Genomic DNA, 15123 nt, shown 5'->3' on the forward strand with positions numbered 1-15123 from the left:
GGTGATCCACACTTTGAGGTTGCAGGGGACTCTAGGACACATGACTAGAAGAATGTCCTGAAGATTTCAGCCTGGTTTAGATGTGAATTTGGCTTCTGGTTTGGGCAGTTTTTACTCTAGAAAACTTGAGGTTGCCTGTTTTTCCATGTTTCTCCTACCAGAGCTTTCAGTCATAGTTATTCCATTTATTTAGCTAATATTTGATGATAGCCCAGTGTGTGCAAAGCACGGTGGTGCACATCAGTCCTAGTGGATTCCTTTCCCTGTGAGGGCAGACACTTAGAGCACATCAGAGTTATCCACGCCTGGGCCCAGCCCCACCGCCAGCACGGCTGATTTAATGGGTCTGCGTTGGGGTGTTGGCATTGGTGTAATTAAAAGGCTCCTGAGATGATTCTGAGGTGTAGCCTGAGTTGAGGACATTGCATTAGAGCAGCGCTTCTCAAACTTCAACCTGTGTGCGCATCACTGTGGTTTTGTTAAAATAGAGATTCTGGATCAGCAGGTCTACGTGAGATGCTGCATTTCTAACAAGCTCCCGAGTGATGCCTATGCTGCTGGCCTATGGACCACACTTGTTACAGGGGATCAGAGCAGTGATTCTGCAATGCAGCATGCACCAGAAAAGCCTGAAGGACATGTTAAAACAGACTGTTGAGCCTTGCCCCCATAATTTGACTTAGTAGGTCTGATGCAGGGCCTGAGAACTTGCATTTCTGATGTTTTCAGTTGAGGCTGATGTTGCTGGTTGGGACCACACTTTGAGGATCACTGGGTTAATTTGAGCTGTTGATGGCTATTAAATCACAATTTGGTGATTTGTCTTATGAAGCCCAGGGGATTTAAATGCAGAGTGTTACCATCAGATAGTAGTTTGTTTGTTTTTTTACAGAGACAGAGAGTCAGAGAGAGGGTTAGACAGGCACAGACAGACAGGAACAGAGAGAGATGAGAAACATCAATCATCAGTTTTTCGTTGCGACACCTTAGTTGTTCATTAATTGCTTTCTCGTATGTGCCTTGACCACGGGGCTACAGCAGACTGAGTAACCCCTTGCTCAAGCTGGTGACCTCAGGGTCTCGAACCTGGGTCCTCTGCATCCCAGCCTGACACTCTATCCACTGCACCACCGCCTGGTCAGGCCAGATAGTAGTCTTATTGTGTAGACACTCACTCCCCACCCCCTCATCACTGTATTGTCCTTGCTCGCATTAGTACCACTGCCATGGCCTCCACATTTGCCCATCTGCAGGTGGAGACCCGAGCCTTTTCTGTTACGAATAGCCTTTTTGCATTGAATCCTATAGCCACCTCCCAGGCACTGAACCACCTTGGCTCTGAATTTGTAGAAAGGACGTGGCTCTTGGATCATGCAGTCTGGGGCAGGAAGAACTAAGGATCATCTTGGACAGAGGGGTGTTAGTTGTCAGTGTGACTTATCTTCCTTTTTGCTTGCCCCATGAGCCAAGCATGAGCGATTTAGGCTCTGTTGTATCATTGCTTTTCCATTCTAACTGAGCCTCACCAGGGTTTCCAGAATTTCCCCTCCTATCATAGGGAGATTCTGAAGTCCTTATTACTGTTTTTGCATTGTCAGGATGGCAGAGCTCTCTGTCCATTTGGAAGGTTTTCTTGTCCAACTTAAATTAAGTCTCCTCTTAGTGCCTCACCAAATGTTGGGGGTTGGTTTTTGTTTGGCATCTTGGCAGCCTGCTCTGGTTAAACTTTTTTCATGCTTTTTGGATTTTTAAATTTTTTTTTTTTTTTGACACAGAGAGTCAGAGAGAGAGACAGACAGAAAGGAAGGGAGAAAGAGATGAAAAGCATTAATTCTTCATTGCAGCACTTTAGTTGTTTATTGATTGCTTTCTCATATGTGCCTGGACCGTGGGGCTACAGGAGACAGAGTAACCCCTTGCTCAAGCCAGCAACCTTGGGCTCAAGCCGGCAACCTCAGGGTTTCGAACCTTGGTCCTCTGCATCCTAGTCCAATGCTCTATCCACTACGCCACCGCCTGGTCAGGCCATGCTGTTTGGATTTTTAAAAATTTCCTGAGAGCCATTCAGGATTCATCCCTTGTCAAGGTGGTATCTTCTGGCTCTTCTATTCCTGCTGAAGGACCAGGTGGTTTTCTAAGAAGGGCTTTCTCATTTCTCTCTTTCTCCTCCACCAAGGGTAATAATTGCTCTACCTTTGTGGTGATGTTGATGCAAGAAGAGAGGCATGTGGGTTCCTGAGACACACGGCCCTCCCTCTCTGTGCCCGGCATCTGGGGCCTAGCTGATAACCAACGTCTGGGTTTGGCCCTGTGTCTGGCTCAGGGTCAGATTTTTCTGTGTAAGGAGCATTAGCCAAAGGATTGGCCGCCTCATTGTCAGCTTTTGGGTCTCGCTCAGGGCCGGATGTAAGAACAGCATGAATCACGGGAAAGAAGGAGTACCTCATGAAGCCAAGAGTCGCTGCAGATACACCCACCAGTACGACAACCGAGTTTATACCTGTAAGGTGGGTCCTCCAAGCTTCTCCCTGCTCGGCAGGTGGCTTGCTGGCCACACTCTGCTTTTGGAAAGACTGGTTTGGGCACCTTTGCTGCATCCCAAAGTATTTGACATTCAAATTGAGTCTATCTGGAATTTACCCCCAGCTCTAACAAAAAGAATTCACATGTCTTTGATGCTGGGGTCCCTTGGTATTTTTTTAAAAAAGCTTATTTTATCCTCCTGTTGAGCTTTTATGCAAGGGTCATATACATCGACTATTTGTGCTGCTTAAGAACGGAAGTGCTCTTGAGGAAGCCAGTTCTGATTTCTTCTGTCTGTGATGGGTGTATAATTTACAGCTCGGTTTTGGGGCTCAGGATGGGTTTACATTCAGTTCATGACCATTCAGGGCACTGGTTTCTTTAGAGAAATGAACTTTCTTCCGATGTGCTACATGTGGGGTCTGTAAATCCTCAGCTGGTGTGGTTTGTGGGGAGCGGGGGCTGGACAGGGATGTGCAGAGGCCGTGGGGGCTGGTGTACAGAGAAGAAGCTGGCAGCATGCTCCATGTTTCAGGCCTGCTATGAGAGAGGCAAGGAAGTCAGCGTAGTACCCAAGACGTCTGCTTCCACCGACTCCCCCTGGATGGGTCTTGCAAAATATGCCTGGTCTGGGTGAGTTTAACCAACATAGCCAAGGGTTGTTTGGTGTGTTTGTCTCTCCAGGAACCTGGCTGGGTAATAGCATCTATTTGCATTCCTTGTAGGTATGTGATCGAATGTCCTAACTGCGGCGTGGTCTACCGTAGCCGGCAGTACTGGTTTGGGAATCAAGATCCTGTGGATACGGTGGTGCGGACAGAGATTGTGCATGTGTGGCCTGGAGTAAGAGCAGTTTTATGTGTTGTTCTTTCTGTTGTATCGTTCAGTTAGTTATTCATGTATGTGGGAAAATGGAATTTTGTTTAGAATTAAGGTTAACCATGAATTTCAGTATATTAGTGGTTTAGGAAGGCATGATCTGGAGAGCCTTTCTTGTTCTAGATCATTAATTGTTTTCATTTCTTTTTGCTTAAGTAGTAAAAGCACAACTTTAGATAAAATAAGTGAAGCCTAACCTGTGGTGGTGCAGTGGATAAAGCGTCGACCTGGAATGCTGAAGTTGCCGGTTCGAAACCCTAGGCTTGCCCCATCAAGGCATATATGGGAGTTGATGCTTCCTGCTCCCCCCCCCAAAATGAATAAATAAAATCTTTAAAACTAAATAAATAAATAAATTGATCTATAGATATACTGCCTTAACAAATAAAACTTCATTATTTATAGTCTTATTTTTGATTTAAAAAAAATGTATTTTTTTTAACAGTGTGTCAGAGAGAGGGACAGATAGGGACAGACAGACAAGAAGGGAGAGAGATGAGAAGCATCAGTTCTTTGCTGTAGCTCTTTATTTTTTTTTTTTTATTTTTTTTTTTTTTTAGAAACTGTTTTTTTTTTTTTTTTCTTTATTCATTTTTAGAGAGGAGAGAGAGAGGGAGAGAGAGAGAGACAGAGAGAGAGAGAAGGGGGGAGGAGCTGGAAGCATCAACTCCCATATGTGCCTTGACCAGGCAAGCCCAGGGTTTCGAACCGGCGACCTCAGCATTTCCAGGTCGATGTGTTATCCACTGCGCCACCACAGGTCAGGCTGCTGTAGCTCTTTAGTTGTTCAGTGATTGCTTTCTCATATGTGCCTTGACCAGGGGGCTATAGCAGAGTGAATGACCCTTTGCTCAAGCCAGCGACCTTGGGCTTCAAGCCAGCGACCTTTGGGCTCAAGCCAGCAACTATGGGGTCATGTCTATGATGCCATGCCAGGCCAGCGACCCCTTGCTCAAGCTGGTGAGTCTCTGCTCAAGCCAGATGAACTGCGCTGAAGCCAGCGACCTCAGGGTTTTGAACCTGAGTCCTCTGTGTCCCAGTCCAATGCTCTATCCACTGCTCCACCGCCTGGTCAGGTTCTCATTTATTTTCCAAATGCATGTTTACATATATGTAATTATAATATACATGCAATTTATCTGCCTTTTTCTCATACCACAATTTTCTTTTTATATTGCTTTTACTTTTCATGATTCTCATTTGTAGTCACTGTGTCACATTCTGTCTAGTGTGATAGTTTGATTCTCCGTTCCCTTTTTAAAGTCATGCTATTTATGAGGTTTTTATTATTAAAGAAAAGGCCACGTGATCATTTTGATGTAAGAAAGCCATTTCTTTGTTTTGGAAATTTTTTTGACATACATTCCAAGAAGTGGCGTTAGTATAGATTCGTAGTATTTTTTAATTTGACTTTTGAATTTAAGATATTGGAAAAAACAAATCTATTTATGAGGCATTGATATGTTGCATTCATTCTTCATTAAACCACACTTGGAATTACCCTCGAATCACAACACACTGAAACCTTTCCCTTCTTGGGAAAAACATGAGCAGTTTTCTCTAAGGGCCTTATTTTACTTGGTAACATTCCCCTTGCTGTGTGATTCTTAAAGGCCCCGGTCAGCCCAGGAGGCCTACCTGCAGGTCCACCTTTGGGCTTTCCTGGATCCTTCAGGTCCCATAAATCTGTTACTGTTTTGTTTCTCTTTCCACTTTCCAGCCCCACTGAAATTCCTTACTGCAGTGTGGTCTCGTTTCTGGAGCCTGCCCCCTTGATCATTATCAGAATGCTCCAGGCCATTCTGTTCCAAGGGTTTAATATGGCCTCACTAGTATCATTTTCTCACAAGGGTTTTTGTGTTTTTTTTTTAAGATTTTATTCTCACAAGGTGTTTTGTGAATAATGTTCTTTGTTTTTTGATCTGCATTAGTTTTTTTCTTATAAAAGCTATTGTCTCTGTTACAAAATAGTGTACAATCCAAGAAAACAATAATACTGTAGTTTGCTTTTAGGCTGTACTCCTCATATCCTTGGACTTAGTGAAACACAGGCTCCTCCCCTTCTGTTCATTCCCTCATTCATTCATTATTTCAACACATGTTGTTGAGTATGTGCTCGGAATTGAATACTTATAAAACTACAAAAATGAAAAAGATTATTGTTCTCAGAGAGTTTACAGTCTAATAGGGAGTCAAGTACATAAACAGATCGTGTAATTACACATGGAAATAGGATTCCCGGAGATGTACAGGTGTTAGAGGTACTGAGAAGAAGGGCTCCTGACCCAGCCTGGTGTCATCTTTACGCGAGTGTCCCCTGGATTGTGTATCTCACTGAGGGCAGAGTAAGTCCTGAGCTACACAGTTGTGCCCCGAGTCTTAGGCTCGCCGTGAGGAACACAAGTCGGCATTGGTGTGGTACTGCCCAGGGCCCAGAGGGGCTCTCGGTCTGTCCTCACTTTCCTCTGCTGGGGGTTGGTGGTGCTGAGTTGGCTGTCATGAGTGTACAACTCGCCCAAGACCCCCTCCCTTTGTCCTCTGAGTCCCTTCACTCAGAGCGTGACGGGGCTGCATTCTCATTTCAGACTGATGGATTTCTGAAGGACAACAGCAATGCTGCCCAGCGCCTCTTGGACGGGATGAACTTCATGGCTCAGTCGGTGTCTGAGCTTAGCCTTGGGCCCACCAAGGCTGTAACATCCTGGCTGACAGACCAGATAGCCCCAGCCTACTGGAGGCCCAACTCCCAGATCCTGGTATGGTGTGGCAGGGCGCTCTGGCACCCCTGGCCTGGCCCAGTCTATCTGTGCTGCTTCACCCTGTCCTGAGCTTGTTCTGTGGGGGAGGCGCTGAATCTCTGTCCCTGTCAGGTTAGCCCCCAGAGTATCGGAAGGGGAGATACACTAAGGCCCCCAGTTGTCTGTTTGCCCATGATTTCCCTTTGTGTTATTCTGCAGGTGTTTTCTTTGTGGTGGGTTTTAGCTTCCTTACCTGCAAGGGCCAATCGTTATTGATCAGATGTCTAAGGTCATAGATCTAGAATCTGAAGGAAGGGGGCCGTTAGAGATCACTAAGGGTCATCTTTGGCTGCATCCGTAAATCTTGATTGACCTCTCCTACAGCAAAGAAGCACCCAGCTTTGGCCTCAATAGTTTTGTCACAGAGAACTCGCTCCTCACCAACTTCCCAGGGGCTCCTTTGAGAAGCTGTTAAAAAAGTCTCATTTCTCTTCTGGCTAGAATTAGCCCTTCTGAGAAACCCTGTGACTCAGCCAAATGATTTGAGAGCCTTTCCATTCACTTCCTGGAAGAAAATGATCATCACCGCTGTGCTTCAGTGGAGACATTCCATGTGGCTGGAGGTTTTAGGGCCCCTCTGTTAGGACTTTTGGGGTCCTACCATTTCAAGATGGTGCTGTGGTCCTCCCCCTGGGTTTTGGTAACTTTCTCAGCTGAGCGGACATGAATGATACCTGCCTCTGTTTGTTTTGGACTTGGAACAGAGCTGCAGCAAGTGTGCTACGTCCTTTAAAGATAATGACACCAAGCATCACTGCCGGGCCTGTGGGGAGGGCTTCTGTGATGGCTGTTCATCCAAGACCCGGCCGGTGCCTGAGCGGGGCTGGGGCCCTGTGCCCGTGCGGGTGTGTGACAACTGCTATGAAGCCAGGAATGTCCAATTAGGTAATGTGGGCCCTGGTGGAGGGAGAACCTCTCTCTCTGGCACTGGGTGTTGGGAACTAGCCTCCCGTGTGCCCAGCCCTGTTCCTAACTGCATCCCTCTTCTGAGAGCAGTTGCTCCTGGGTCTGGTCAGTTATTCCCTGAGTCCTGGGGGTGCTATTCCTTGATTGGGGTGGGGGTAATCCTATCCGGTGTTTACCAGACATGGCTTAGAATGAGTCTTCTCCTTGTAGAAGTTTCTAGATCATGCTACTGGAACCTTTCTAGCTTACTTTAAAGGAAGGGGCTATAAAGTAGCTCCGGAGGGTTGAGGACTAACAGGTGTCGCCCAGCTTCAGGGTCTGGGCTGACCTGACCCGTAGCCCAGACCCTTGTGATCACTGGACAGCACTGTGGCTCCCTGGGAGAAGAAACCAGAAGTGCTCTCCTGGTGCCCTCTGAGTTTTCCACTTGGGGAATGACTGAGAGCTGACGGCTTTTCCTTTGTTGTTGTCTATAGCTGTTGCTGAGGCACAGGTGGATGACGAAGGCGGGACGCTGATTGCTCGGAAGGTGGGCGAGGCTGTGCAGAACACTTTGGGAGCTGTGGTGACAGCCATCGACATACCACTAGGTGGGCCTGGCACTGCTTCTCTTGGGTGTAGTGTGTGTGGAATGAAAGGTTTCAGACTGTCCTGGACTGTCATTTTTGTCAGAGACTTGCAGACCTAGGTTGAACGTGTAGCAGGAAGTTGACTGAAAACTGATTGACATTTGCTTACTTTTGCGGAATACCTTAGTGGTTTTGTTTTTTATCTCCAGAGGCCATTCTCTTATATCACTGATTGCTGCATAACAAACTACCTGAAAATGTATAGGCTTTAAATAACTACCATTTTACCATGTCCCACAACTTTAAGTCAGGAAGGGTATATCTTCTCTTTAAATGGCAGTGTCTCCAGTTACCACCTGATACTCCAGTATGCAGCTGGACTTGTCTCAAGGGTCCAAGCCACCCTGACTTACTTGCTGAGCCTTGGCAGGGATGCCTGGGAGGCTGGGCCCAGTGGACCCTCCCCCTCTCTCCATATGTTCTCCAGGCCTCTCCATATGGTTTCTTCATTGGTAGTTGGACTTCTTTACCTGGTGGCTCAGGGCTCTAAGAGCTAATATTCCAGGAGACAGGTTGAAGCTGCCAGTCTCTTTTAAGGCGCGGGCCTGGAAACTGGCACTTCTGTAGTCTTCTGCGGGCACAGAGCCTGCCCAGATTCCAGGGAGGGGGCAGGAATGTGAGAGAATTTGTGGCTTGTCTTTCATCTGCCACACCAGCCAAGGTGTTATTCATGCAGGATTTATGCTAGCTTCTCACCTCTGGCTGTGAGGGTACTTGTAGCTGAGACGGGCAGAGAGAGGAAGGGAAGCCCACCTCTCACTGCGTGGAGGGCTCATGCAGGGCTGTCTGGGCTTGTGGTGCTTCAGCCCCTGGAGCAGAGAGACCAAGGACTCCTGGTGGGTGGTAATGGAAATTGCTTGTAGCAGTTTTCATCACTGTGGCTCATGAGCAGGCTATGAGCTTTTGACTCCGGGGTGTAGGAATAGATGGATTTGCCCAGGCTTGAAGTTCAGGCTATATCTACTCTCACGGGTAAGTGGGAGAGGCAGAGGCTGCCCTTGGCACAGAGAACCTGCTGCTCTGCTCACCAAGAGCTCACCTGCTGTCGAGTCCCAGGCCAGTGCATTAGACATGTTATTTCTTGTAATCCCCGTAACAGCTCTGGAAGGTGGGCTGATACAGGTGAGGAAGCCAAGTAACCTTTCGTAATTCTGCTTTGCTAATTAACTCATGCTCAGTGGAACTGGGATTCGATTTGTCCTCCTCCCAAGTCTGACTTCTTGTCATTACTCCAGTAGTTCAGCTGCACCTAGGTTCTCCTGGAGAGCTTAATGGATACACAAATTTCAGTCCCTGGGCCCCAGCCCTGAAGATTGTGGCCTGGGTGGTAAGGGGTGAAGACCAGGCACCTGCATGTGTAAGAGGTCCGTAGATGCTGTGTGTGCAGTTGGATTACAAGCCTGTGGAGGGTCTGAGGATGCCTGCATGCACAGTGGGACTCGGGGGGTTGGGTTCTGGGGGCCCGCCCATCATGGTTGCTCCCCACCGCAGGTCTGGTGAAGGACGCGGCCCGGCCGGCGTACTGGGTGCCCGACCACGAGATCCTGCACTGCCACAGCTGCCGGAAGGAGTTCAGCATCAAACTTTCCAAGCACCACTGCCGGGCCTGCGGACAGGGCTTCTGTGACGAGTGCTCCCATGACCGCCGGGCTGTCCCTTCTCGAGGCTGGGACCATCCTGTCCGAGTCTGCTTTAACTGCAATAAAAAACCTGGTGACCTTTAACCCTAGCTCCCTCTCCAAGTCCTTCACAATTCCTTAGGTTCTCAGGGTTAGAAACAGAAGTCTCATTGAGGTAGGCCCTCCTCCTGATCACCTGCTGCGGTGTGTATCCTCTCTGCTCCTCCTGGGGCCACTATCCCACAGGGTGGGGTAGGGCAGAGGCCGCTGGGGTGAGCCTGGTGGCAGGCCTGAAGGCGTACCCCTCAGGGCAGGGGCCCGAGCAGCTTATAGAATCCATTGCATTTATTTCAGTTAAAAATAAATATATACCCATATAGACACATGAAAGGAATATGGAGTCTATTCGGGCTGCTGCTGGTGGCAAAGGCTTACTGCATACAGTCTGTCCCCAGCACGGGGACAAGGTGGCAGTGGCAGCAGGTCTTCCCCATTAAGCCGAGCCAGGTACAAAGCTGCTGGGTTGCTAGTCACATTTTCTTCCCAAGCCTTCGAAGCCTCTCCTTTCCATGCCTTTCCCTTCATGCCTCTCGGTTGCCTGGGGAAGTGGGCTTCCCGGGTGCTCGCGTGGAACAGCCTGACGGGGAACTACGAGCCCTGCGCAGCTGGGCCCCAGTCCTCGGCCTCAGCCTGTCTCAGAGACCTCTCAACTTAGCATGCGGGTCCCCGAGTGGGTGGAGGGTGAGGGACGGGTGCTCAGCCCCGAAAAGTCAGTGCAGTCCTGGCACCCGGGGAGAGCGTAGAAAGGACGAGCCTTCCCTGGCGGTGTTCCTGCTCGTGGCTGCTCTGTCTGCGTCCACGCGGCTTCCCCAAGGGCCGACCCTGCTCCTCACTAGGTCGCCTCCCCCCACCCCCTCAGGCCCACCATCTGCTTCTGAGTGTTGCACTAGGATTTTTATTGCTTATTTTTAAAGTGTCTTAATTCTTTGTTCCCAGACACATGACCCCTGTAGCTGTTGGAGGGGTGATCATGAGAAATGTTCCAGGGAAACAGAGCACAGAATGGACTGTTAGTTGTTCTTGTTTCTGAGTATGCATACATATTTCAACAGATTAACAAAAAAATTCTCTCTGGTCCTTACAAGAAAAATCAAGTGAACTTTACTCATTAAGAGCTGGGACATCCAAATCTATTGTGACTGGAAAGAGACTGTTTTGCTGAAATCCTGTCATCATAGTGGATTTTATCTTCAATGGCCAAAAACAAAGAATTAAAAAGTGACTTAGTTCTTGACTGAACTGGAGGGTGGGCGGAACTTCAGGGAGGTACTTGGTAGTCACTGCTGGTGTGACCCGAGCCCTGGAACGCGTTGGTCCTCAGACCGCTCCCTTATCCTGTGGCCGTGACCGAGGCCCTGCCTAGTACTGTGTATCTTCCAACTCGCCGTTATAAAGGAATCTTCCTGCTGAACGTGGACTGTGCTCTTTCCTTGAACGCCATCAGTAAGCCTGTTCACTCTTCCTAGTTGACAGGAAAGTAGCAGAGGGATTTCAAAGCAGAAGCCAAGTGAGAGGCGTATTTCTAGGGTGGTCGTATTCTACCTGTAAATATACTGCTCACAAAATATTAGGGGATATTTCAAAATGAATATGAAGCAATAAAAAATGCATTTGGTTTTTTAAAATTTGTATTTTTAAGACTATTCATTTTAGGAGAGTGAGAGAGAAAGAAGGGGAAGAGGAGCAGGAAACATCAACTTCCATATGTGCCTTGACCAGGCAAGCCCAGGGTTTCAAACCAGCCATCTCAGCATTCCAGGTTGACGCTTTATCCACTGCACCACCACAGCTCAGGCCTGATATTTTTTTATTAAACAAAAACATCAAAAAAGCAGCCTGACCAGGCAGTGGCGCAATGGATAGAGCGTCGGATTGGGATGTGGAGGACCCAGGTTCAAGACCCCAAATTGCCAGCTTGAGCGCGGGCTCATCTGGTTTGAGCAAAGCTCACCAGCTTGGACCCAAGGCCGCTGACTTGAGCAAGGGGTTACTCGGTCTGCTGAAGGCCCACAGTCAAGGCAAATATGAGAAAGGAATCAATGAACAACTAAGGTCTTGCGACGAAAAACTGATGATTGATACTTCTCATCTCTCTCTGTCTGTCCCTATCTATCCCTCTCTCTGACTCTCCCTCTGTCTCTGTAAAAAGGGGGGGAAAAAAAAGCAAACAAGTCAAAGAAAGTTGTTTGATTATGCAAATGAGATGCAAAACCGACATTTATTTCATTGGTGAAAATGCACTAGACAAAAGGCTGAAAGTACTGGAGGAGTATCTGCATGTTCCCTGATCTAATTTTTGTGAGCAGTGTACCTCAGTTTATTACTCTAACAAGAACTTAGAAAGCATAGCCAGATACCACAAAACCATTATCATACGGGTGTTAATCTCATGACAGCAGGCTGCTTTTTCCTATCTCTGTTGGCTAACTTGAACCAAGGATATGCTTATATGACCAGAGCCGTCTTTGCAACTGCCATCTGTAGACTTTGGCGGAGTCCACCAATATATGAAGCTAATACTGAGTGATTTCATCCACTGCCATGGTTTCAACTGCCCGAATCTCTCTCCGAGGCTCTGGAGACAACTACCTCTGATTGACAGAAGATTCTAACTCAAACAGCTAAATGATTTCTCAGTTACCGCGTTACCCCAGCTCTGGTTGTCCTGGGCTGGGCTGTTGGCAGCATTTGTGTCTTTGTGCCTTTGCTCAGATTATGGCCTCTGCAGATAATGTCCTGTTTGCTCTCGCAACAGCTGTTTTTATTCAGATGATGCCAGAGTGAAAGTGGATGGGCGGTAGGAGCAAGCATGGAGCTGTGGGCAAAGACGACAGCCCATCCTGAAGTCATCTGTAGGAGACAGGTGGCTGGTCTTAGGAAAAAGGGAAAACTGTTGAACCGAAGCTGAGCAAATCTTACGTCATTTTTTTAAAGGTATCTAGATCTACTTATTTATTTATTTTAGAGAGGAGATGGAGAGTGAAAGAGACAAAGGGGAGGAAGAGGAGCATCAACTCCCATATATGCCCTGACTGGGCAAGCCCAGGGTTTTGAACCCGTGACCTCAGCATTTCCAGATTGACGCTTTATCCACTGTGCCACCATAGGTCAGGCAAAGCCGAGCAAGTCTTAAAATTCCAAAGTAAAAGTAAAAATCCCATCCCCTCAAACACAGGGAGCCTAAATTGATTCTTGGAGTTGAACAGGAGACTCAGTTGGCTCTGCCACTTTTTGGTAGAAGGCCTCAGGCAAATGGAGTGAGCATCACCTGCTCTATAGGATTATAAGAATTAACGGGAATAATACTGGCAAAAATTGTTCAACATGTTTCTAGTGGCAAGTGCTGGGGAAACTAAGCGTCCTAGAGGTTTCTGGGACGCTGAGACGGAACAGTTGGACTTTTCAGATGAAAAGTGGAGGATAGTTTGAGCAGAGACCAGATGAAGGAACTTGGGACGATTGTGTGCAGATGGGGTAACAGGACGAGGCAAGTGTGATCAAATCTCAAAAGGCCACATTTTATTCTGAGGCACAAGAAGCTACTGAAGGCAGGGAGGGATCTTGTGGGAAGAAGGCTCCTGTGGCAGTGGCCCTGCGGGGCAGCCTGGAGAGGCAGACAGAGGAGTGGGCCCAGAGGGTTTAAGCAACATACACACATGGGGAAAGGGAAGCGGTTTTATCTGCAGTTCATTTCGGAGAGGGTTGTGTGAGACTTAGAACAGGATAGATGTAGGCTGACAAGTAAGGAAGAACAACTTGGTCTCCAAGGACACTTCCAGGGACATCAAGGGTTCTGTGAGTACCTTCCAGAGCATGTTGGGCCAGCTGAATTCTAGAGGGCTACACAGCAAGACGGTGTGGGAGGCAGGTGTTCGTCTGTGGGCGTGTGTGATCATCAGTATGTGCCATTGTTCTCTCATCTCCGTTTAGAAGGCTACAAGCAAGCAAACACCAGGCCACTTACAAAGGGTTTATCATAGCTCCATGCTGCTGCCATCTTTGTCATCTGGGGAAAGGCAGAATGCCCTCATAGACCTGCAAGTGAAAAATGCTCCAAGGTTGTGCAACATAGTAATCCTTGGGACACTATGTTAATAAGCAAATAGACCAAAATGCTTAATTAGCTTCTCATCTAACTTTAACCACTTTTCATACAACCTACACCAAATGTTAGGTGCAGTGACTGCTAACTAGAGATCAAGAACAAATTGCTAAATTTAAATTGGAAGTTTTGAAAAGCCCCAAACCCCCTTTTTTTAAAGCCTACAGAAAATCTAAAATAACAACTATACTTACCTAACAAGACACTTGGTCTATGGCACTGGTGATAAGAGGGTTTAAGAAGTTACATGGAGGCCCTGGCCGGTTGGCTCAGTGGTAGAGCGTCGGCCTGGCGTGCAAGGGGTCCTGGGTTCGATTCCCGGCCAGGGCACACAGGAGAAGTGCCTGTCTGCTTCTCCACCCCTCCCCCTCTCTTTCTCTTCCCCTCCCGTAGCCGAGGCTCCATTGGAGCAAAGATGGCCCGGGCGCTGGGGATGGCTCCTTGGCCTCTGCCCCAGGCGCTAGAGTGGCTCCGCTTGCAACAGAGCGATGCCCCAGAGGGGCAGAGCGTCGCCCCCTGGTGGGTGTGCTGGGTGGATCCCGGTCGGGCGCATGCGGGAGTCTGTCTGTCTCTCCCCATTTCCAGCTTCGGAAAAATACAAAAAAAAAAAAAAAAAAAAAAAAAGTTACATGGAGGTAGAGTCATACTTGTCAGGCTCACCTGGTGCTCTCAAGTAGGCAGTGTATCCACTGTTTGAGGGAGAGAGCGAAGTTAGACTGAGTAGTAGCCAATCATGGGCTTTTGGCTCCATTGAAATAGTATGGAACTGTGGGGAAGGCTTTGCAGTAGATACACAGTAGCAGCGATTCTAAATTGCAGATTCTGATGAATGAACTTGTGTATTGTGCTGTTAGATCTTGAGGGGACAAGAATATGGGTGAGTGTTAGAGTCCTAACTCAGCATTTATTTGCTCGTTTGTGCCCTTGGGCAAGGCATGTCACTCAAGTTAATCCAAGAGACTGCAGAGTGGCCAGCTGCAATCATATAGGTATTTCCTGGGACTGATGTACAGGTCAATGTGCCAGGGTTGCTGAGATATAAGAACAAAATCTAAATGATTAAACACATAAGAATTAGTAATCTTACCCACTGGTGCCAGAAAATTTCAGTGACCTGGAGATTAAGTATCATGAAATGTTATCACATGTTTACACTTGCATCCTGCCACCTCCTGATTTCTCCAAAGCTTTGGTTGTAATACACAAGTATTGTCAGGGACTAGAAGAGTGTGAAAAATAGAGCACATGATCTCAAGTCTTCTGGTTCCAAGTCCCAGCTCTCCACTTAACAAGCTCTGTGATCTGAGGCAACTCACTCAGCATCCAAGTCCGGGCTAATTTTTATGTTACTGTCCTTCCTCCTTGATGGCTTGTTGTATGAATCAAATCAGATGAGGTGATGGCATGTTCTTTATAAAACATGAGGCACTAAAAATATAACACATAGCTAGCTCATTTATCAGATGAACAATCTTTTTTTTTTTTTTTTTTTTAATTTGGTTCTCTGTACATGAAGTTGTATTAGTTTGATTTCCGGCAGGAAAGAGATGTCACACTCACAGGGTAACTGAAGAGAGTTTAATTGGTGGAGCATTCTGGGCTAGTGG

At 47.5% G+C, this 15123-nt stretch overlaps 1 protein-coding gene across 1 annotated transcript in view; it reads left to right on the top strand.

The window, feature by feature from the left end:
• The window catches only part of ZFYVE1 (zinc finger FYVE-type containing 1), a 68254-nt gene extending 57429 nt beyond the window's left edge, over positions 1-10825 (top strand). The window contains exons 6-12 of the mRNA XM_066341368.1: positions 2399-2507; positions 3059-3156; positions 3249-3366; positions 5988-6158; positions 6905-7085; positions 7583-7696; positions 9227-10825. Coding sequence (XP_066197465.1) covers positions 2399-2507; positions 3059-3156; positions 3249-3366; positions 5988-6158; positions 6905-7085; positions 7583-7696; positions 9227-9459 — 1024 coding nt within the window. The 3' untranslated portion in view covers positions 9460-10825. The remainder of the gene's footprint in view (positions 1-2398; positions 2508-3058; positions 3157-3248; positions 3367-5987; positions 6159-6904; positions 7086-7582; positions 7697-9226) is intronic.
• Positions 10826-15123: the final 4298 nt, after the last annotated feature.

Source organism: Saccopteryx leptura, chromosome 6, assembly GCF_036850995.1.
Source record: "Saccopteryx leptura isolate mSacLep1 chromosome 6, mSacLep1_pri_phased_curated, whole genome shotgun sequence".
Taxonomy (NCBI): Eukaryota; Metazoa; Chordata; class Mammalia; order Chiroptera; family Emballonuridae; genus Saccopteryx; species Saccopteryx leptura.